Consider the following 20,913-nt stretch of genomic DNA (forward strand, 5'->3'; position numbering starts at 1 on the left):
AGGACAGGACAGGACGGGACAGCGGTGCGACACACCTGCAGGGAATCCACGCTCAGCCGCCTCTTCGCATCGGCGTGGAATGTATAATACGAACCCGTAAGAAAGGACGTCAAAAGACGGTGACATCACAGAGCAAAAAATGAAAATAGGACACCGTTAACCATCGTGTTATTTCTCTATTTTCACTCGAAATTTACCATCTTAGAAAAAAGACTTCTTTATCGAGTTCATCTGGAAGGTTGTAAACTATCTATGCTCTCCAGGCTGTTGGTGCGTGCTCAGTGTTTTCTTACCTTCGATAAAGAGACGGTAGAAAGCAGCTGCAGAACCCAAAGGGCGTCTGGTCAACCCGTCACCATCGCCCTCCGGTGCCGATTGGGTTTAGGTGCGTGTGTGTAGTACACATGCACAGCTCACCATAATGCGCTAAATAAAGCTAAACGTCACCACTTCAATGGACACAATGTGCTTTTATTAATACGTTAGTCACAGTAACGCAGTTCGGTTTGTTACGTCGACACAATATATAAAACAGCTTCACAATATATATAAAAAAACAAATGCACTGCCCCAGTTCCCTACTGTACCGACGTAATAGCACCGTGATTAATCACACTCCAATATACATAAGAGAACGCAAACATAACAAACTGAGGTTTTAATGCGACACAGAGCAACGCACACTCTAAGGGGATCGTAATGGCCGCAGGTCAAAGATGGGAAGGCAGTGCGTAGATAAATAGTTTGAAGAACTCCTTTAGAGGGACATTCCTAACCGAAAGGCCGGACGGTACGTTTACGCACCGCTGTGGAGAATAAGTTATGCACCGTGAAGAAGAACGAACGCTGCCGACAGCTGGATCTCATAAATATGAAAAGGTGAGCCTCCATTTCTATCTTTCTCCCTGCGTTAAGAAAAGTGTCCATGGCTCTTTCTCCCGTTTTAAATCCCCCCCCCCCCCCCCGCGCCGTTAACCGTTGTAGCACACCGACCCGACTTGGAAACCAAATTTCTGGTTGCCTTTCCCGAAGTCGGCCACCGCTACGTCGAGGATGGGGAGCGTGTTGGACACGGGAGCGTCAAATTCCAACACCGTCCTCTCCTGCCCGGAGCGCGTCTAAAAAAAAAGAAAGATAGAAGTCAGGAAACGAACAGGCGGCGAGGCGTTCAGGCGGAACCGCACACCCGTCTCGCTCACCTGGCACCCGTCGTACAGCGCGCTGACGTAATGCGTGTTGTCGTGCGTCAGCTCCTCCCCGTCGGCGCCTCTGAAGCGCAGCGCGTGGGCGTGGCCGGCGCCGTGCAGCCAGGCGGCGGAGTTGAGGCAGTGGTAGGTGAAGGTCTGCTTGGCCGCCGCGCTCAGCAGCTGCAGGAAGGTCAGCTGGACCACGTGGACGGGAACGCCATCGGACCCGGAGTAGGAGATCTGGAGAGCATCAGGATCGCTTACTGCGCTAAACGGACGCCGCGGTGATGTCACCAAGCTGACTTATAAACGCCAATCACTGCTTCGAGTATTTAAACACGTACTGACATCATCATCATCATCATCATCGTCATCCCACCTGCTTCCCTTTCCTGAAGTTGCTGTACCAGGAGCCGGGTGCTTCGCCTTTCCAGGCTGCTAACTTCACCTGGAGGAAAACAACAACAACAACAGATGAAATGAAACATTTATTTTGTGTCTCTGACCTACGGATCAAAGGCACAAAGAGAACATCAGATCGTGTTTCTGAGTGAAAACGAACCGACAGGAACTTCTTGTCGGGGTGCAGACACGTCTCTCCTTGTGCCGTGAAGTTACAGAACGCCTTAAAGGCGTCTCTATGGCAACCCTGATTGGGGTCTATCCAGTAATCGCCTGGAGGAGCAGAGATTCAAAGGAACATCAAACGGGGACGTCAGACAGACGTGGGCAGGTGAAGGAGGCGGACTGATCGGGCACCGTTGGGGAGGTCCGGGTGCAGGAACCAGAGCTCCTTGCAGGTGCGGGCCGGGTGGTCGTACGTCCCCTGCGGCTCACGCAGCGCCTCCACCTCGACTTTCATAGAAGACAGAGACGCGAACACCTCCTCCATGCCTCGGCCCCCCTCCTCCTTCACCCAGCTGTCCTGCTCGGCCTGGTCCCTCTGCATCCAACCCCCCCCTCCGTCTATCGTATCCTCATCCTCTCTCTCTCCGGCCGGGGTGTGGGTTCTCCGTCCCCGTGCCAGATGTGGGGGCGGTAGGAGCCGAGCGGCTGGCAGCCCCTGGAGGGGAGGGGAGGAGAGGGGGGTTAGGGGGGCGCTAACTGTAAACCATCAGGGTTTAAACTGGATGAACTTACTGGTGGTCCCGGGGCCCCCGCAGGCCCGGTGTCCCCTAAGGGCCCAACCGGACCCTGAATACACGGACAGAAGAAATCAGTTTCTGGTCGGAGAAGAACCCGGTAATAAAAGAATGAACTTCCGTTACCAGATTTCCTTTAGCTCCCTTTTCACCAACGGCACCCTGTCGGAGGTAAAGGTGAGACGAGCCACGTCATCAGTGATCCAGACGCTAACAGAACTATCGTGATGCGCACGTTTACTCACAGAAAGACCCGTGGGGCCCAGGGGACCATGGGGGCCCAGCGGACCAACCGGGCCCTGATGTCAAACACAAGATAAACACATGAAGACACAAGCAGGCTGGAAGCAGCAGCGTGGTCGGGTCTTTTCAGTACCTCCTCTCCTTTCGGACCCAGTAGTCCCTGGTTTCCAGGCAGTCCTCGGTCCCCCTTCTCTCCGATGTCTCCCGGTGGTCCTATAAGACCAATCAGACCCCCGTGACCCTGCGGAGGTGACGGGGCGGGTTCAGTGAGGCTCTGGGCGAATGCCTACGTGTTGTGAATGCAGGTACCTTGTCCCCTTTCTTGCCGTGGTCGCCCTTCAGTCCCAGTAACCCCGGCGGACCCTGAGATCACAGAAGCAGAACATTCATTTATTGATTGTTTGCTTTTTGTAACAGCACTTATTTTATAATCTCACCATGGGACCTGGGGGTCCCATCTGGCCGGGGGGGCCACTTAAACCCTGCTCACCCTGAAAGAAAGAAGACGGAGATAATTAAAGGTCTGTATTTTTAACGTCCCGCTCCCACCGCTTCGCTCTCAGACCTACCGCCGGGCCGGGGATCCCTCTTGAACCTTGAGGACCGAACTTCCCGGGGTATCCCTGTCCCCCGACGGGGCCCCTTTTCCCTACAGGGCCCTCTGAACCGTGAGCACCCTGAAACAGATGGACACCAGTCAGAGATGTCGTGGTGGAAGGAGATATTTCTGACTCTCACCTTCGCTCCTTTGAGGCCCGCCTTTCCATCCTTGCCTGGTTTTCCTACGTGACCCTGAAGAACAGCATTTGAAATCATTTCAACCTGAAACTGTCACAAAGACACACCGCTCATGCATTCCAAAGCACACCCTCAACAAATGTAATTCAACGGGCGCTCTGTTTTTTCTTCCCTTGGTTGTTTAAGGCAGTGGAGTGCACCAGGGGTCACTACCAGGACCTTTATCATTTCAGCTGTAGGTATGTGGATGGGGCTTTCTTTCTTTTCTTTCCTGCTCTAATGATGAATAATTCAATCAGGCATTCAATGAACATAAAAACGAACCCTTCGGCCGGGAGGACCAGGCGGACCGGGCTCTCCTGTAGCTCCTGGGAGTCCCTGAGAAAGTTTAATAGGGTTAGGTACGGAATCACATCCATGCTGATGAGTTGAAGGCTGCCGGGGTGAATGACGATGAAAAAGGAGCGTGCTCACAGATTTTCCATGCTCTCCGGTGTCCCCTTTGGATCCAGTCGGACCGTCCGCACCCTGGAGAAGGAAGACAAATGGTGGGAAGAGGAAAAATGACATTTAATTTGCCCCGCAAAATTAAATTGACGATAGCTTCACACCAAAACCGAATTTACCGGGACACACACGTCAGGCTTCAGGCTCTCAAAATCAATCTGGATCCTCTTAACTTTACTTCTAAAAGTCACGACGGTAAAATACGGTTCTCAAAAGAACACCTGCTTGTTCATACAATTCCACCATTCTTTAAAACATTAATACTTAAATTACAGCTGATTGTTCCTGTTAGCTCAACCTTATCACCTTCCTTTATTTGTCCTATGACAGGAAACAGAAAGCTCAGGCGCTCACATTGGGTCCAGCCTCTCCTTGCTGTCCCTGGTCCCCGGTGACTCCTATAGGACCCTACAATGAGACGGAGACTTATTACGTTGCACAGCACAGATTAGTAGACGGTAAATAAGCTTTAAATCAAGAAGACTCATGATAATATGCTTTTATTTACAGCGTTCCCCTTGGCTCCGTCGTCCCCTGTGGGGCCCCTGGCTCCGGGGGGACCAGCTGCTCCTGGAAGGCCTGTATCTCCCTTCTCCCCCTGGTCTCCTTTGTCTCCCTACGTAGAGGAGCGCAGTGGGAAATCGAATGGGAAAGCGGAACGGAGACTTCAAACTGAATACGGTTTTATTTTTAAATGACGCCTCACCATTCTTCCCCGGAAACCCACTGGCCCAGGATCACCGGCCTCGCCGTCCTCCCCCTTGGAGAGACGGAAAGGAATTAGTGAGAAATGGTTTGACGAACGATGCATGCAAAAGGCACGGCTCCGTTTCCTTACCTTCTCCCCAACGGCGCCGGGCTGTCCCAGCATCCCGTGCCGACCGGTCGCACCCTGCACGGCGCCGGGAAGAACAGAGCGCAGGATTTCTTCAGGATTCAAAGCTTTATTGAAATCAGGATGTACAAATACCACCGTGAGGCTTACCAGTCCTCCAACGGGTCCTTGAGGTCCAGTGGGGCCTTGTTGACCGGGAGGGCCCTAAAACCGGGTTTGTCATTAGGGTTCTTGAGGTTTTATAAACAATGGAAGGTTGGGACGTAAATCAGACGGAGATGGACCTCACCAGCACGCCCACATGCCCGCTCTCGCCCTTCTCTCCCGACAGGCCGGGCATGCCCTGACAAAACACGGCGGATTAGAGGAGTAATGCCGTCTATTAAACCGCGACGGGCTGTCAGAGTCTCACCTGCAATCCGATTGGCCCCTGAGAGCCCTTGAAGCCGCGGAGTCCCTCGTCTCCTTTGGGGCCGTACATGCCCTGCTGGCCACGATGGCCCACCAGTCCATCGACGCCCTGGGGAACACAGGGGGGAGGGGTACTTTTGATGACTTTTGGCTGAGGGTTATGTGAGATGCCACGACGGTTTAAAAGAAAACCCGAATGTGTGATGTTTTTATCTACAATAAAACAGGATATTTGTTAATTTTTTTGTATCCAGACGGGAATCCGGATCGCTCTCAAAATTTAATGGGATCTAAGTTAGACCAAGACCCATCTTCAGATTTATTTTAATCGAGATCCATCCAACAGTTTTTCCTGCTAACAAACAGACAGACAAACAAACGGCATCAAAAACAGAACCTCCTTGGCGGAGGTAAAGATAGAGGGAATATGAAGAGAAGAGTAAACCCACCTGGATTCCTGGCTGACCAACGAGCCCCTGAGTGCCAGTGGGGCCTGGGGGGCCCTGTTTAAGGGGGGGGGGGGACAGACAGACATAGATGTGATCACTCTGTCGATATGGCTATCAGTCCTTGTTCTCCGTACTCACGGCTTCTCCTTTGTCTCCTTTGCTTCCTTTCTGTCCGGGTTCTCCGTGTTCTCCCTGTGTACGAAACAAACGCACACAAAACACAATTTGCAGTCACAGCAGAAACACGCGCACAGACTCGCACAGACACTTTACCTTATCCCCGTCTTCTCCTGGAAGCCCCAGGGGGCCCATGGCCCCCGGTAAGCCTGTGGGTCCCTGTTCTCCATCCTGACCCGCCGGTCCAACCGGACCTGTGTCTCCCTGGAACAGCCACGATTTGGTTTTGGATTATTTTTATGAAGCAAATAAAGTCCGACAGGGATGAATAAATAAAATAAGTTTGATATGATTTACAGGATCGCCCTTCTCTCCCATCGGTCCAGCTCCTCCGAGCAACCCGGCCCGACCCGGCGGTCCGATGGCGCCCGCCGGTCCCGGAGGCCCCCTCTCACCCGTCGACCCCTACAGACGGCACAAGCTGATGTTTGGACTTCCTGTGAATCAAAACTAGTAAACTAGAACTGTCTGAACGAGGGGTGTAAGGGGACTCACTCCGGCTCCTGGAGATCCAGCGGGCCCTGATCCTCCTTTCAGACCCGGAGGCCCCTGGAAGGATCATTTGTACGATGCAGTTCACGTTAGGCACGTTTAGTCAATCAACAAACAGGTGGTTTGTGTGTTACCGTGATTCCAGGGGCTCCTCGGTTTCCCCTGAACCCGTTCAGTCCTGGGGGACCATTCTTTCCGGAAGTCCCAGGAAAACCCGGATCGCCCTAAAACATAAAAAAAAAAAAGAAGGTTCAATCAGATCAGAAATGACAATTCCACGCCGAAGCTCGGTGTTCGTGTGTGAACCGTGACCGGGGTGACCCACCTTTCCACCTTCTTTCCCAGCTGCTCCGGGTAAGCCGTGCTCACCGGGTACACCCGGCGCCCCTGGATGACCACGGTCCCCCGTTGGGCCGGTTTCACCCGATTTGCCCTGGAACACACACACGGGCGATTCGACCCTGTGAATCACAAGGCAGGAGAAACAGTCGACCACAGAAGTGAGTCACGTGCGCCGCCGAGCTCACCTGTGGCCCGACGACACCCATGGGACCCGGAGGACCCGTCTTCCCCTGGAATCCCTGCAGTCACAGAAGAGAGGCTCTATCTGTGTGTGTGTGTGCGACTGGTGTAAACCCAAACCCTTCATATTGATGACGTTGTAATGACATACGGCCGCACTCACCGGCTCTGCTCTTTGACCCGGGTGACCTGGAAGTCCATCCTTCCCTGCGGGGCCCTACAAACAATGACAGCGGTGCAAAATAGGCGGTTCTGGAAGTGTGTTTGCGGGCGTGTGTGTTTTGTCACGACTTACAGTCGACCCTTTAGGTCCGTGCTCGCCGTTCCTTCCCTGCGGCCCTTGAGGTCCCTGAATAAATAGCACAGCCGCCGTATGCAACAAGAAATCAACCGACTAATCTATAAAATAAAAGCACGCATCTCCGTCGGTTTTCTCACCCTCTCTCCTGAAGACCCCGGGGGCCCGTCGTGTCCTGAGCCCCCCTACAAAAATTTAGAAAAGGAGGCAGTGATGGACAGAAAAAGGCTGAAGCGTATCTAACGGCGTTCCGTTAATCTGCCCATCAACGAGGACGGCGAGGTGCCGCTATTGGCTGAGTCGCTGACCTTTTCTCCTGGTTTCCCCGTCGGCCCTTTCGCCCCCCTGCCGCCTCGTGCACCCTGGAATAGAGGAAACGTTAGCGAGCCCAAATCAGGACCCGGCATGAACCTCTGCTGAGCCGAGACGGCCGGCGTCGGTCGGACACGACTCGCTGTAAACACATCGCTGATGTGTCATCGGCTTTTATTGGGACAGTCCGTTTTCTATTAAATGTGACGTATGAGGTACTTCTCCATAGACGGTGCGGTACCGACGATGGATGGCGCTTGGCACACCCCCAGTTTGACAAGTAGTTCTAGGAAACTAAGCCCGGTTCCGCTGTGGACCGGGCACGCAGCTTATATTTGGCCCCCTTTCAGATGAGAAACCGAAGCCACCATTTCTATCTTATACCCTCGTCATCCTCCTGTTGATGCAAGCAGCGGTTTATTGTTCAGCGTCCGACACCAGAACCTGCGGGCGTCGCTCTGTAGCGCCGACACCAGAACCTGCAGGCGTCGCTCTGTAGCGCCGACACCAGAACCTGCGGGCGTCGCTCTGTAGCGCCGACACCAGAACCTGCAGGCGTCGCTCTGTAGCGCCGACACCAGAACCTGCAGGCGTCGCTCTGTAGCGCCGCACGCCATCGTTTGAGACGTTGTTAAACGGTCGCTCTAGAGATAGAACAGAAATGTTATCTACTTCCTTCAAGCTATCCTGCATAAGAAGCATTTCACTTCCGGTACCATTCGTTACCTACTGAACGAGGGACTGTTTTTTCAGGGACTCACATTTGGACCCCTCTGGCCGGTACTTCCTGCTTGTCCCGCGGGACCCTGGGTAATACCGCGAGAAAGGGAACGTTAATGGAACGCCCGATCCTCTCATTATTTATTATATTCCTCTTATTCTAAAGCTTCTGCTCACTTTCTTCCCTTTCTCTCCTGCAGGTCCTATTGCACCAGGAAACCCATCGCCGCCCTGGGGAGGGGGGAGGAGCACACTTTAGATGAGAGTAAATGATATCTGTGACGAGTTTGCCCTGATTCAATCCTTCATTGGAGAGTTCACCTTTGGTCCCTGTCGTCCTGGATACCCTGGCAGCCCGGGAACTCCAAGTTTCCCCTGAGAGGAGAGAGAGTGTAGAAGTTGACCTAAAATTTGTCTTGTATCACTGTAGCTTAGCGTGCTACATGCTAACTTCACCGCGTACCTTTTCTCCAGAAGTACCAGAGGCGCCAGCTTCTCCTTGAGGACCCATCTGACCGTTGGGCCCCTCGGGGCCGTCTTCCCCTTGACCGCCTGGAGCGCCGTTATCTCCGCCGTCTCCCTTTGCTCCCATCTCTCCTTTGGCCCCTGGAAACCCATCCTCTCCCTGCAGACACAAAGAAGCGGCTCCAGCTTAGCATCTAGCCACAGTACAAAGCAGCATGCATACCGGAGCAGATCTGTGGAGGCGCCGTCCCTCACCTTTTCACCTTTGCTTCCCTTTAAACCTCTGATGCCATCGGCCCCCTGTCATCACAGGATGTAATATTCATGACATCATGAAGCGCAAGCATTTTAAGTGGCAGGATTTGCTATTAAATATGATTGCTAGCAGCTTAATAATTCAACTAGAAGATAGCCGGGGGGGGGGGGGCAATGTCCGAGGAAAATAAACCACAGCCTCATTATTATTTCCACATGTTGTAATGTAAATTTATTGAAAGGGATTTCCTCAAATAACACAGGAGTTGGAAATGTATCTGAGAAAGTGGGGCACCTTTGCGTCTCCTACCTTAACTCCTCGTTGTCCGGGGTACCCAATGGGCCCTTGCACTCCTAGCGGACCCTAGAAATAACCACACAGCAGGTTCTCGCTACGACTCATCAGAAACAGAGACATGCGTGCATCCGACACACCTACCGACAGTCCTTTTTCACCTGCCGCACCCTCTCTTCCTGGATGACCCTATTGACAAGAGCACCGTTAGTTTGGACGCCGAGGTCAGGGTGCGTCACGTATGACACAAACATGCTTGTACATACTGGAGGCCCATCGTTTCCAGGTAAGCCCTGCGTCCCTTTCTTCCCTTGAGGCCCCTGAGAGACAAAAGGTCAGCCAGGTCAATCACAAACTCCTCTAATGAAAGTCAAAAACCCAACGACCACTGGTCTTACTTTCTCTCCTGGCAGCCCCACTAACCCCTGAGGACCAGGGAAACCCTGCAGGAGAGACGGAGTAGAAGTACTTCTGTTTATGCAGTTATTTGTGCGTATTCATTCATGTCCCGTTCGTACCAGGATTCCAGGGTTGCCTTGCTGTCCAGGTGCTCCAGTGTCTCCCAGGGGTCCCTGTTCCAAACAGGAAATGATGTCATGGGAAGTACATGGTTGGCTTGACGTCTGCCTTGATTGATACTCACGATGTTTCCCTTTGAGCCTTGAACCCCATCAATTCCTCGAATGCCCTGGGAGAACAGAACAGAAGAGAGTTACTTCTACGAGTACTCGCTCGTTTAATATTTGGACCACGACTGTCCCGGAGGCTGAGCCACGTCTGCTGCATAATAATACCCGAGCAGAGACTTTATTGACTGTTTGTTGTTTCCCCCCCCATCACATGAATTCTAAACTTCATTTTGCATTTCCTATCTGATTTAATAAAAGGATGCATGGATGAACAAGAGGAGCCGTAGCAGGAGAATCGGAGGCATCCAATGGGTGCTCATGCTGTGTGTTTGTGGGCGGGCCCACTTACAGGCTGGCCTGGGGGACCAGAACGACCTCTCGGACCATTTAGACCTCGGGAACCCTGGAACACACGTCACAGTTACATATAAATGAACGTCTGTATACCATACGAGTGACGAGACTTCTGGGAAACGTGTACACTTTGCCCGATGCTCATTTTTGTTAGGCTGAGATGCAGTTTAAAGGTTACAGTCTTGAAGATCCAAAATAAAAACACTTACGTATACGCGCAGAAGTATAGTACACGTTTTTATTTTCTATGTACTGTATTTCAGTGGCAGTCATAATTAAAGTATTCTATACGTGTGTGTGTGTTTGAACTGTGCTAATAACACTTACAGCGTCACCCGGCTGTCCTCTTGGCCCCTGAGGCCCCTCGGAGCCCTGTAACGAACACCAACGGGCATACATCCTGAGCACACAAGGCTGCATGAACATGAATAATCTACAGACGCAGCGACCTCCCACCTTGTCTCCTCGCTCCCCAAGAGACCCCGAAGGGCCCGGCTTACCCCTGTCCCCCTGAGGAAAATGAACACACAGAGTTGAAATGACGAATTTCCTCCTGAACGCCGATCACTGGCGGCTCGCCTCGCCGGGTAACTCACTTTATGCCCTGTGTTTCCAGGGAGACCTGGCAAGCCGTCAAAGCCTCTGTCCCCCTGAGGACAAAAGGGACGAATTAGGTCATGATTTAAGACGAGCGTGCAGAGTGTGACGGTGAGATCGGGGCTTTACTTTTGCGCCAGTCTCTCCGAGCGCACCGCGGCCGCCGTCTGCACCTGAACGCCCCTAAAGGACGCACACAAGCACAAACAAGTCAGACACGCTAGACTTCTGTAAACGTTAGCGCTATGACAACATAATAACAGGTGGCTTTTATTTTGAAAGGGCCACCTTATCATCTTACCCTTTTCCCAAGTCGTCCGTTAAGACCCGTGATGCCCTGGATTCCCGGAGCACCCTGGGTAAAAACAGGCGGACAGAAAACGGATACGAGTGGGTGAATCCGCGAAGGTGGGAAATGCGTTGCCATGACAGCCAACGGACTCACCACTGGTCCCGCCTCTCCACTGCTCCCCTTCAGACCAGTAGGACCCGGTAGACCCTGGAATGGAAGCGTTGACGCGTTCAATCACTTCATCGCAGCAAACACAAACACTAACACGCATGAAATACTCCCGATCTTTATCATTGATCGATTTTGACAGACTCACTAGTGGTCCAGGTCTCCCCCTGAGCCCCAGCGGTCCTGGAGGTCCCTTCATAGACATCTAGAGGAGGAGGAGCAGGACAGAGACAAACCTCAGTCGCTCTACATCGCCTCTGCGTGGGCGAGTTTAAATTGTGACGGCCATATTTCCCGTGGGCGTACCTTGGTCTGCTGGAGGATGGCCTGGGCCTGCGCCTCCTGCGCTGAAACTACAGCACCTGTCTTTGGATCGGCACCTGCCTGGAACTGCACACACACACACACACACTCAATACCCCGCCTAGTGGACAGTGTGCATCACTGCTCTCAAAGTGAAGAAAGATCTGAATATGATTCTCAGAAATGTTTTGATGAATATATATTTTTTTACATAAATATACTGTCACCAGATATTAACCCGAGTAAAATCTAGATTGTTCTCGGTGTCTTTATACACCAAGCATGAAAAGTTAGTAGTCTTTCCATAATTCTGCTAACAAACAGACAAACAGAAGATAAGCTCGGTGAGGCGATGGCATTGCTTACAGAGACAACTCTGAGCAAGCCCATTTCTCAGTTACAGCATTCATCCATTTGCCCCGGGGCTCGGGGGGGGGGGGGGGGGTAATGGGACTATATAACTGCCCTAGCAGCATCGCAGCCCTTCGTAAGGCCTCAGACAGCACACAAGTATCTTCATGTTACCGGTAGGAGCATGACGTTTCCAGGGGGGCCCGGTATCCCATCGGCACCGTTCAGTCCCGGTCTCCCCGGGGGGCCCTGAGAGGAGACAGAAGAGGACGGTTAGGGAGCGTCGGCAGGCGGGGGGCTGAGTTACTCACGCAGGAAAAACAGAGGAGCGATCTTCACCGGCTCCCCAGGGTCTCCTCGAGCTCCCGCTGGCCCTGTGATTCCAGGAGATCCTCTCTCCCCCTGCGCACGCACGCACACACACACACACACACACACACATCATTAAACGCTCCCATCTCCAGCGCATCTAGAATGTGTTTGAAGTTGGGCCGGATACTTTGCTGACCTCAGGCCCGGGAGGTCCGTACGGTCCTGTGATCTGTGTTCCCTGCAGAGATTTTACGTAGTTTAAAACCAGTTCGTCGTAAAACGCCGTTTTAAAATCAATCCTTTTCTCAGGTTATGCACAGAAGACGGATCAAATATTTGATGATTCAATCATGCGAATGATAGATGGGAAGCCATTCTTCTGCTGTTGGGATTCCTGGTAGCTGTTAATGGTGCGTTTCACGTTTAGGATCCATATCACGCGTGCACGGTCATGTTTTTGTGTGTTTTTCTTACCGCGCCCAAAGAAGCCGGCTCTCCTTTCTGCCCTTTCTCCGGTAGATCCTGATGAAGGAGGCCGACAGGAAGGCATGAACGCCATGCAAGCATTAAAAGCATTAGAAGGAGAGTGCAAAGGAACGCACCTCCGCGTTCAGGGAGAACTCCCCTTCTCTCTCAGCCGGCCCATAGCGCTCGTACTCCTCCTCGTACTCGTACTCATTCTCGTGGAAGTAGTCGGTCGTGTTGTCGTAGTCTTCGTACTCTATGATCTGTCCAACAAACACAAACAGGACATCAAAATCTCATGGGGGGGGGAAGCACAAGGGTCGGCCTCTGCTGCTGGAGCTCACCTCATACTCGGTGATATTGGGACCTGCGGTCACTGTGGAAACGGAGAGGTCGCTGTAGAGGTCGCTGTAGTCAAACTCCTCGAACTCCTCGAGTACAGGTTTCTTCGGTGATTTCTCCTCCTAAGGTCGATGAAAGAATGAAAACAGAGATGGAAGCGTGTCGGATAATCAATGCAATGAACAGCAACGGAACTTTGAAGATCCACATCCTCTGTCTGGGTCACTGCTCCATCACATGACAGCTACAGCTACACACTGATTAGCTCGGCCTGTTTAGGCACGACAGCCTCATTAGAGGAGGCAGGTATGTCTAAACTCCATGTTTACCTTTAGCTTACTGCTGATTGCAATGTTGGTGGAGTTACAACAAGAAAGCTAACCGCTAGAATGAAATACTCAGGATCTCCCATCACTAGAGCTATTTTAAGAAAACAACGTTTTGCCACAGACAAAATCACTTGAGAAGATTCCCACTCACACAATGAGCCTGAATTCAATTTGCAACCATGGAAACAGAGAAATAAAACAGGAAAAAAAGCCCTAAAAGTAAAAAGGCAGCATGTCGGCTCCTGGCTGCTCTGCAGAGAATGTTTCCTGAAAAAAATATAAAACAGTGTTTTGAGTTATGTTTCGTAAAAGAGACTGAAAGACAGATGGAAGTCATTCCGAGATCCCCCTCCGCTCTTTGTTTGTGGCGGGAGGGGATAATAAACCAGGAGGCCTGGAGAGTTTTCAGGCTCTAAACCGGATGATAAATCAAACAGCAGCAGACGACAAGGATTTGAAAGTTTTCCCAAGAGTGTGGATCGCTGGCACGGAAAACCTGGAACCGTACAATCTGTTTAATGTAAGCGGATAAAAGGAATGAGAAGAAGAAAAACAGAAGGCGATAGCTTGGTGGAAACGGGTAGACTTTTATCATTTATGACTTTATTTTGAAATAAATAAGTGGCTTCTGAGATCTAGGTATCACAATTTACAATAGAAATAAACCCCTCCCCTTTACGCAGCAGATTGTAAAATCTTCTCTCAAATGAAACCTTGGTTCTCCTTTACTTTCAGAATAAAAGTCTTCATCTGAAAGGCTTTGTCATAGTCCTTGTTTAAAGATGGAGCCTCACCTCCTCAGCCTCTGTCAAGATGCTGTCGTAGGGCAAAGGTGCGTCGCAGTCGGGGATGAAGTCCTCACAGTACGTCTCCGCCGCTCTGGGGTCATCTATGATCAGCAGCTGCTGGATGTCTCCCTGCGCCACAATAAAACAATCACACAAACCTGTGTGCAACATGGCATTGATTAAACTGATGACATCATAGACGCATGTCTCCCATTTCTTTATCTTTGGCTGTGTGTGTTTGTGTCGTCCGATCAAAGCGACTCCACAGGCCGTTTTAATTATTGTGCTGGACTTTAACATCAACATGCATGCCGGGATGTCATCCAGACATGGAGCGCTGATAACCAAAGTTCACACTTCTGTTAAAATGGTCTTGCACCTCACCATAGGAACATAACTCAGCAGCAAAACTCAAACACAAACAAACAGATATTTATAGCGTTTATAAAGTGAATAAATATGTTAAATGTCTAATCTTCATTCAAACATTCAAATCCTGTGCAACTTTGCAGGCAAGGTCAGCTCAAGGCAGTGGGGAAAGTGCAGTACCTTCTCACGGCCACCGGAGGGCAGTGTAGGGGGATTTTAATCTGACATTTATTGGCGAAATCAAACCAAACGAACTCTCGGCGCGTTCTTTTTTTAATCTTTGCTCATCCAACCTGAACATGCTGGAGGTGATGCTGGAGACATGTTGACCTACCTCAAACACGCCTTCATCCAGCAGCCGCGTTCCGAACACGGTGACCCCCTCGGTGCTGACGCGGGGGTCGTCACCTCTGAGCAGGTCCAGAGTGTCCAGTTTGACGCAGTCCCGGTAAAGCGTCACGGACTGGCCCTCCACGCTGTAGGCTATCCTGTGCCATCTGGACGCAAGGAGAGGAACTTTCCTTTTCTGGGAAGCTTTTGCATCTGGGCGTTTTCAGTGTGTGTGTGTGTGTGTGTGTGTGTGTGTGCGTGCGTGCGTGCGTGCGTGCAGTTACCCACTTGCCATCGGCCGTGTTGATCTTCTTAAAGGTGGGGTAAAGTTCTGGAGGAGGTCGACTCTCATGGTCCTCATAGAGGAAGACGGGAGAACGTCCGAGCTCCACGCCCAGCTGCTGCGTGCCCTGTGACATGCAGTTTCATATAACCCAATCAGATACGATCAATCTGCCTCTGTGAACCGCCCAGGTCACCAGTCTTTTAAAGGAACCATAAAATATTCTAATTGAGGGTCTCCAGCCCGTCAAAAGTCACGTCTGAGACGTGTCCCGGTTCTCGCCTCATTAGATCATTAGATAAAAAAGTCCATGAAGTCTTATTCATCATATTGATCTCACCGTACGCGACATGATTTTGTTAGATGCGTACCTGCGAGTCGTACAGGGACAGGAGAAAGACTTGTGAGCCTTTCACGGCTCTGACCGTCGTCATCACTGAAAAATTAGCCGGGAATGGCAAATCTGGGGGGGGGGGGGGGGGGGATTAACAGGTGAATTCATCAATAGCGACTTTCTGATCTGCTCTTAATAGAACTCACATGGAAAGAGCTGCTTGGTGGGCGCGCTCAGCTGAATCTTCTTGTCGATCTTAAAGGAGAGATCCGGCTCTTCCCGTCCCTCCCTGCTGACGCAGAGTCCCGCCTCCAGCGACACGCCCTCCATGTCCTCCGACAGCTCCAGGACTCTCAGGACATCGACGGGATCAGCTGCAAAGACACAACCGACAGCATGTCGATGATCAGCTGATCTGCGGACGAGGATGTGTCAAACAGCGCAGAAACAGAACTTCCTTCGACGTTTAAGCTAATGAAGAGTCTGTGACAGGCGGCCAAGGAACCGACGGATGATATTTATTCTACTGCTAATTCCTCACAGGGGTTTTTGCACACTTCCGCTGTGCATTCACACTCAGGTGTCCATCAGCTGCAGCCGCTATCCCGGGGCTCCGAACTGTGTGTGTGTGTGGGGGGGGGGGGGGAGCAGAGATCAACATGCACACACATGCAGAGTATTTCAATGGAAGCCTCAGACGAAACAGAGCAATCTGCACTCTGAACAGAAGAACCCATAATAAGCATTCGACATTTAAACCGCGGCACGCTAACAAGCTCCTCCCCTCTCCGATAGTTGGGCTGTTACTTATGCACTTTGTTCATTCATCAAACCCAAACATGTTCTCCAGAATCAGAACCTTTTCCAACCCGTAATTATGAAGTACGCCCTCTTGTGGTATAAAAGTTCCCCACAACCTTTGACATGTCACAAACGGCTCTATAATAAGACGGCACGACGGTAACACGACGAGCGATTTGTTGCTTTGAGGACAATCCTTTGTGTACCTTTATTTACCTTCCACCCAGGTGATGCAGGCCGACCGTCCGGCTGACACACAGACGCACACGCGGCTTTAATCGGCACCATATTGGAAAGACGATGGATTATTTTATTGGAAACCAGATGTGGGGGTCTGTGTGTGTGTGTTTTGTGCACACGTGTTTGTATGAGAGTGTTTGTGGTTACTCTGTCATTAACTGTTAAGGCAAAGAATGCAATAACATTCAGGGTCGTCTAAACCGCACCAACGCTCAGGGAGACAAACACCCCGCTAGGGTTCGAATCCCCCACAGAGGTCTTGCCCCCCAGGTTCCTACAGTCCTTCACGTCTTCTACTCACTCTTCTAGCTTTTTCTCCCTCCAACATCTGATATGGCGTCAGAGTCGATCCAGGCGCAAGATAAAAGGAGGCAGATGGAAACCAGAGAAGAGTTGTGAATAAGAGGAAATGATAGGATGGAGGGGCCCATATGTTTCCTTTCCTCCCAGTTCAGCTGGCTCTGATAGCGACAACACAATGGCCTTTCCGGTGTTACACAAGCCTGCGCCTCCGGTACACACACAAACACGCACACAAACATGCGTGGTCTGATCCTCTCAAGTAGAAACCATTTATCGTCTCCAGACCTCGACGTCTTCTCTTGGTCCAGTCGAGCAAAACAAACGGCTCCGAATGGATGAAACCCAACACAGCCAGCGATCCTCTCAAGCAGCACGCAGGGATTGTTTTTGGATCGGAGCTCCATGACATTCAGTGACTTTTATTTTGAAGAACAAAGACAGATTATTTTCAAACACGTTTAAATTTATGGAAACGCAAACGAGAATTGACAGAAAAAGAGTTGGCAGAAAATGCTGCCTGTAATAGATCAGAGAAACAGAAAGAAAGAGCAACGACTACTAACTGAGCCTCTTCCTTCTGGTACCGCGTCTCATTCCGCGTTCCCAAACGCATCATGAACACAAACAAGGAACGCGGCTAGCAGTGGGAATTCTTTCTTGCCATTCTTGTGCAATTAGCATGCTTTTAGTGTCCACTTTAACGTATGCAATGACGGCATGGGCGTTTGATTGATTTATTGATTACTGTCAGGACGATAATGTTGCTGAAATGCCTTCTCTAACCTGGCTCTTTCAATAGCTGAAAATAAAACTCAATGCTGGAACAATTATTTATTGATTACCAGACAAAAGCATCATCAGTGAAATAAAAAAAAGCTTTTTAGTAAAGCCAAAGAATGACTTATACACAAGCAACCAATCCTGTACATCAAACGGCTACTACTCCTCCTTTATCGAATGTCTTTGCTGCTTTTTTTCATATTAATTAGCTGCTATTACTCTTCATAAATGAACTAGGCTTTCTGATTTGTCTGGAAAAAGGTACAACGAGCGCAGGATCAGGTATGTTTGGTGGAAACCAGGACAGATCTGCCTTCAATTACAGCCAACACCATAATTAGATGGAGAAAAAACCCCAAACACGAAAGGTACCGACCCCACACGTGTTTAATCGGACAAAAAGAGACAAAGAGCTGCAGGCGTGTGACAAGCTTTAACAATGTAGTTAGTCACAGCAGCGATTTTAGATCAATCAGCATGCTAACACGCTAACACGTGATGTTTCATACGATTTCCATCAGGAGCCATTAAACCCAATGCAGAAGAAGAGCCAGCACTGAGTATCTGTAATTTAAAAGGTTCTGTTCAAAGGATGAACACATGTGAAAGTGTTGTTTTAATTTCAGCCTCTTTATTGCAACACCGAAGCGGTTTTCTGTTTCCTCGTTCCAGTAAAAGCTTTAAATTGATCATAGCACGTACGAAGCATCCATTAGAGACACATTTTGGTTTTATTAATTCGTTCATTTTCTTATGTGTATGACGTTTTTGATGTAAATTTAGTTTTCTCATTTGCTCGTTGACATTTAGCACCAAAAAAAGCACATCTGTAAAGGCTGGAAATGACATGGATTTTTGGACACCATTCACATCTGCAGAAAACTGAATTCCAAACATTGTGGACGTATTTATAGAAATGATAAGGAAATGAAAATCCAAACCGGGAAGAAAAAGGTTAAAAATATGTAAATTCCATACATTAGCATCTTGGTTTAGCTTCATTAAGCTACAACCATGTCGTTCACCAAAGATAAGCATGTTAGCATGCTAATTCATAAAGCTCTTGGCGCTGCTGGCATGACTAAAAATATCTAAGAAGGGTATTCTGATCTACATCACACAGGAAACCGAACTACGGCCGGGCCTCTGGTTATTTCCCATCGGCTGCGTCGCCACAGGTGTTTCCAATCATCTGTCAAATCAAAAACACCTGCTGTAAAATCACCGACAGGGGTGTGGCTCGAAGAATGCACTAAAGCGTTACACAAGAAAAACATATTTCAAATAAAACATTTTAATAATAATAATAAAAATTCAGGATAAAAACACAGAATGCTTCCAAAGCAATAAATGGCACACCTGAAGGCACAGGTTACATATGAACAAATTAGGTCAGCGCGTGAAACACCCGAGGCCAGACCATGTTTGACCGAAACCTGACCACATTGCTCAGAAAGCTGTGATCATAATTCACGCTGACAGCCAGGTGTGTACGCTTTTTAATATTTTAAAAAATAAATCAAAACTCAATCGTGACAGGTGTTGAGGAGAGAGTTCCCCCGAGGAGCTGAAAAAAGGGCCCGAGAGGAACTCGGACGTGTTGGTTTACTACGAGGACTCCTCCTCTGATCGCCAGGTGTGTGACATGCTACAGGGTTTACGCCCTGATCCGCATTTGACCCCACATGACCCCAAAGGTCACATCAGATCACATCTACTTGCAGATTTTCCCATGCAAGTAGAATCAATTGGGGGCACTCGCCTGAAACCGATTACGCACGTGTTTTTATTAGCATAAGAGAAAGTTAACCTCGCCGTCACAACGAGACTCCAGGAAGTCACGTCCGGTTCGGACGTGACAATTAGCGATTTCCCCCTCACAAACACACAAAAGCGTGTGAGAGCAGATGCCCTTTGACCACAGCAGGTCATCTCGGTTCCTCAAAGGTGCAGCGTTGAGTTGGTTTCCTTAGAAGGACGGCGCTTTGGAATTCTCTGCAGCTTTAACGATTTGCCTTTCCAACATCCTGATGCCAGCGGGCTCTAACCCACCTGTCCTCCAGTGTGGCTCTCGGGCCTGGAGCCAAACACCAAGGCTGCGGGTTCGCATTCCGATCCTGGTTCTCATCGATAATTAGTGGCCTGCATCCATCGCCATCGTCTGCGTCACCGAGCAACAAACGCTTTCCTTCACACTCCATCGGATGTTCAGAAGCAGACTGCGAGCATTCCCATGTACAGTTCGGCAGCGCCGGATCCAATGCAGCAGCCAAGACAAGTCGAGACATATTAGCACCTGCCTTTGACTGCCTTACAAATGTGCAGCGGTCTAACGCAGAACACGCACCAACCACAAGGCAACCCAAAAAGCATGACGTCACGCACGGACAAGAAATCCATCAAAGTGGAAACTAAAGCCCAAAAAACAAATCTGGCTTTAAAGCCCGGCTCTGGTGGAGGCCTGGGGGGCAGGTGGGCAAATGTAGAGAGAAATAATTCAACCGTCATACAGAGGAGGGTCCCGGGGGTCGACCTACCTGCCCTCGACGCCTGGAACACCGTCACGAGCAGCAGCAGCAGCCGTGCGTCGCGCGCTGAGCTCCATCGATCCATCATATCGCATCTGAAGCTGTCGACGCGACAGCCAATAGTTCCCCCGTGCGCTCTGCGCTCTGCGCTCTGCGCTACACCTGCGCTCAGGCGAACTTCGGGCTCTGCCTCGCGCGCGCGCGTGAACGTGCACTCCACCAGGTATAGTAATTAGCAGCGCGCGCTCTATTCTGATCGTCCCATTCGCTGCTGCTTCCAGCCCCGGGATGGACCAGCGCGAAGGAGCCTTAAACTTGGAAGGTCTTTGCTTCTTCACCGGCAAAGCTCTCTCCTCACTTTCTCTTCCCTCCTCCTCCTCCTCCTCCTCTTCCTCACCCTCCCCTCGTCTCCCCTCCCTCCGCAGAGACTCCCGGTTGTCGTGAGCGCGCGCCATCGCACCTCCGACATCCACAGCGCGTCTCGCAAATTCCGTGTTAGTTTGAACCAGAATGAAAAAGATCAGGTGTTTTTTTTTTTTTTTTTACAATTTCTATTCATTGTTGTTTCCATGGAAATGTCATATTTTAGGTTATTTTGAAGGTTGTCATTGATTTAATCTTCAGACAACTACATTAGAATCATCATTAATCCAACCAGGTGTGTTCTGTCTCTCTTCCACACCTGGTTCCACAAAGTCTCTCCCTATTGGTGCTAAAAAATTCAACATGAACAATGCAAGATTGTGCAGAATTTAAGCCTCCCTCATTCTCTACGCACACACACACACACAGACACACACACACACACACACACACACACAGACACACACACACACACACACACACACACACACACACACACACACACACACACACACAGCATGCTGGGACAGGACAACGCTGCTGCCCAACTGATAAAAATATGCTGCAGCAGATTCCAAATTCCAGCGCCTGTCTGTCTTTGCCC

The 20,913-nt window shown here is 50.2% G+C and overlaps 1 protein-coding gene across 1 annotated transcript; it reads right to left on the reverse strand.

The window, feature by feature from the left end:
- Window positions 1–460: 460 nt before the first annotated feature.
- On the reverse strand, window positions 461–20,401 carry col5a3b (collagen, type V, alpha 3b). The gene is made up of 67 exons (XM_068751068.1): window positions 20,285–20,401; window positions 16,260–16,344; window positions 15,501–15,668; window positions 15,332–15,423; window positions 14,966–15,087; window positions 14,682–14,844; window positions 13,985–14,107; window positions 12,864–12,983; window positions 12,657–12,782; window positions 12,529–12,576; window positions 12,251–12,292; window positions 12,082–12,144; window positions 11,917–11,991; window positions 11,395–11,478; window positions 11,237–11,293; window positions 11,074–11,127; window positions 10,930–10,983; window positions 10,758–10,811; window positions 10,628–10,681; window positions 10,488–10,541; window positions 10,359–10,403; window positions 10,027–10,080; window positions 9,692–9,736; window positions 9,567–9,620; window positions 9,447–9,491; window positions 9,315–9,368; window positions 9,193–9,237; window positions 9,064–9,117; window positions 8,754–8,798; window positions 8,497–8,658; window positions 8,355–8,408; window positions 8,211–8,264; window positions 8,075–8,119; window positions 7,310–7,363; window positions 7,142–7,186; window positions 6,999–7,052; window positions 6,867–6,920; window positions 6,709–6,762; window positions 6,507–6,614; window positions 6,316–6,405; window positions 6,185–6,238; window positions 5,987–6,094; window positions 5,786–5,893; window positions 5,651–5,704; window positions 5,513–5,566; window positions 5,065–5,172; window positions 4,942–4,995; window positions 4,803–4,856; window positions 4,656–4,709; window positions 4,524–4,577; window positions 4,326–4,433; window positions 4,172–4,225; window positions 3,785–3,838; window positions 3,635–3,688; window positions 3,311–3,364; window positions 3,142–3,249; window positions 3,010–3,063; window positions 2,882–2,935; window positions 2,706–2,813; window positions 2,575–2,628; window positions 2,456–2,491; window positions 2,328–2,381; window positions 1,947–2,250; window positions 1,750–1,862; window positions 1,567–1,635; window positions 1,200–1,427; window positions 461–1,118 (listed from the first exon to the last, which is right to left on the reverse strand). The coding sequence occupies exons 1-67, from the start codon at window positions 20,399–20,401 to the stop codon at window positions 972–974; spliced, it is 5,325 nt and encodes a 1,774-aa protein (XP_068607169.1). The 3' UTR covers window positions 461–971.
- Between the last annotated feature and the right edge of the window lie 512 nt (window positions 20,402–20,913).

This window comes from Brachionichthys hirsutus, chromosome 17 (genome assembly GCF_040956055.1).
Source record: "Brachionichthys hirsutus isolate HB-005 chromosome 17, CSIRO-AGI_Bhir_v1, whole genome shotgun sequence".
In the NCBI taxonomy this organism is placed as follows: domain Eukaryota; kingdom Metazoa; phylum Chordata; class Actinopteri; order Lophiiformes; family Brachionichthyidae; genus Brachionichthys; species Brachionichthys hirsutus.

Excerpts from the sequence above, each read along its gene's own strand:
- col5a3b (XM_068751068.1), bottom strand. The coding sequence starts at position 20,401 with ATGGCGCGCGCTCACGACAACCGGGAGTCTCTGCGGAGGGAGGGGAGA. Across the intron at positions 7,053-7,141 it reads CGGGGTCTTCAGGAGAGAGG|GGACCTCAAGGGCCGCAGGG; the intron begins GTGAGAAAACCG and ends CTATTTATTCAG. Across the intron at positions 3,365-3,634 it reads CTGGTCCTCCCGGCCGAAGG|GGTCACGTAGGAAAACCAGG; the intron begins GTTCGTTTTTAT and ends GCTGTTCTTCAG.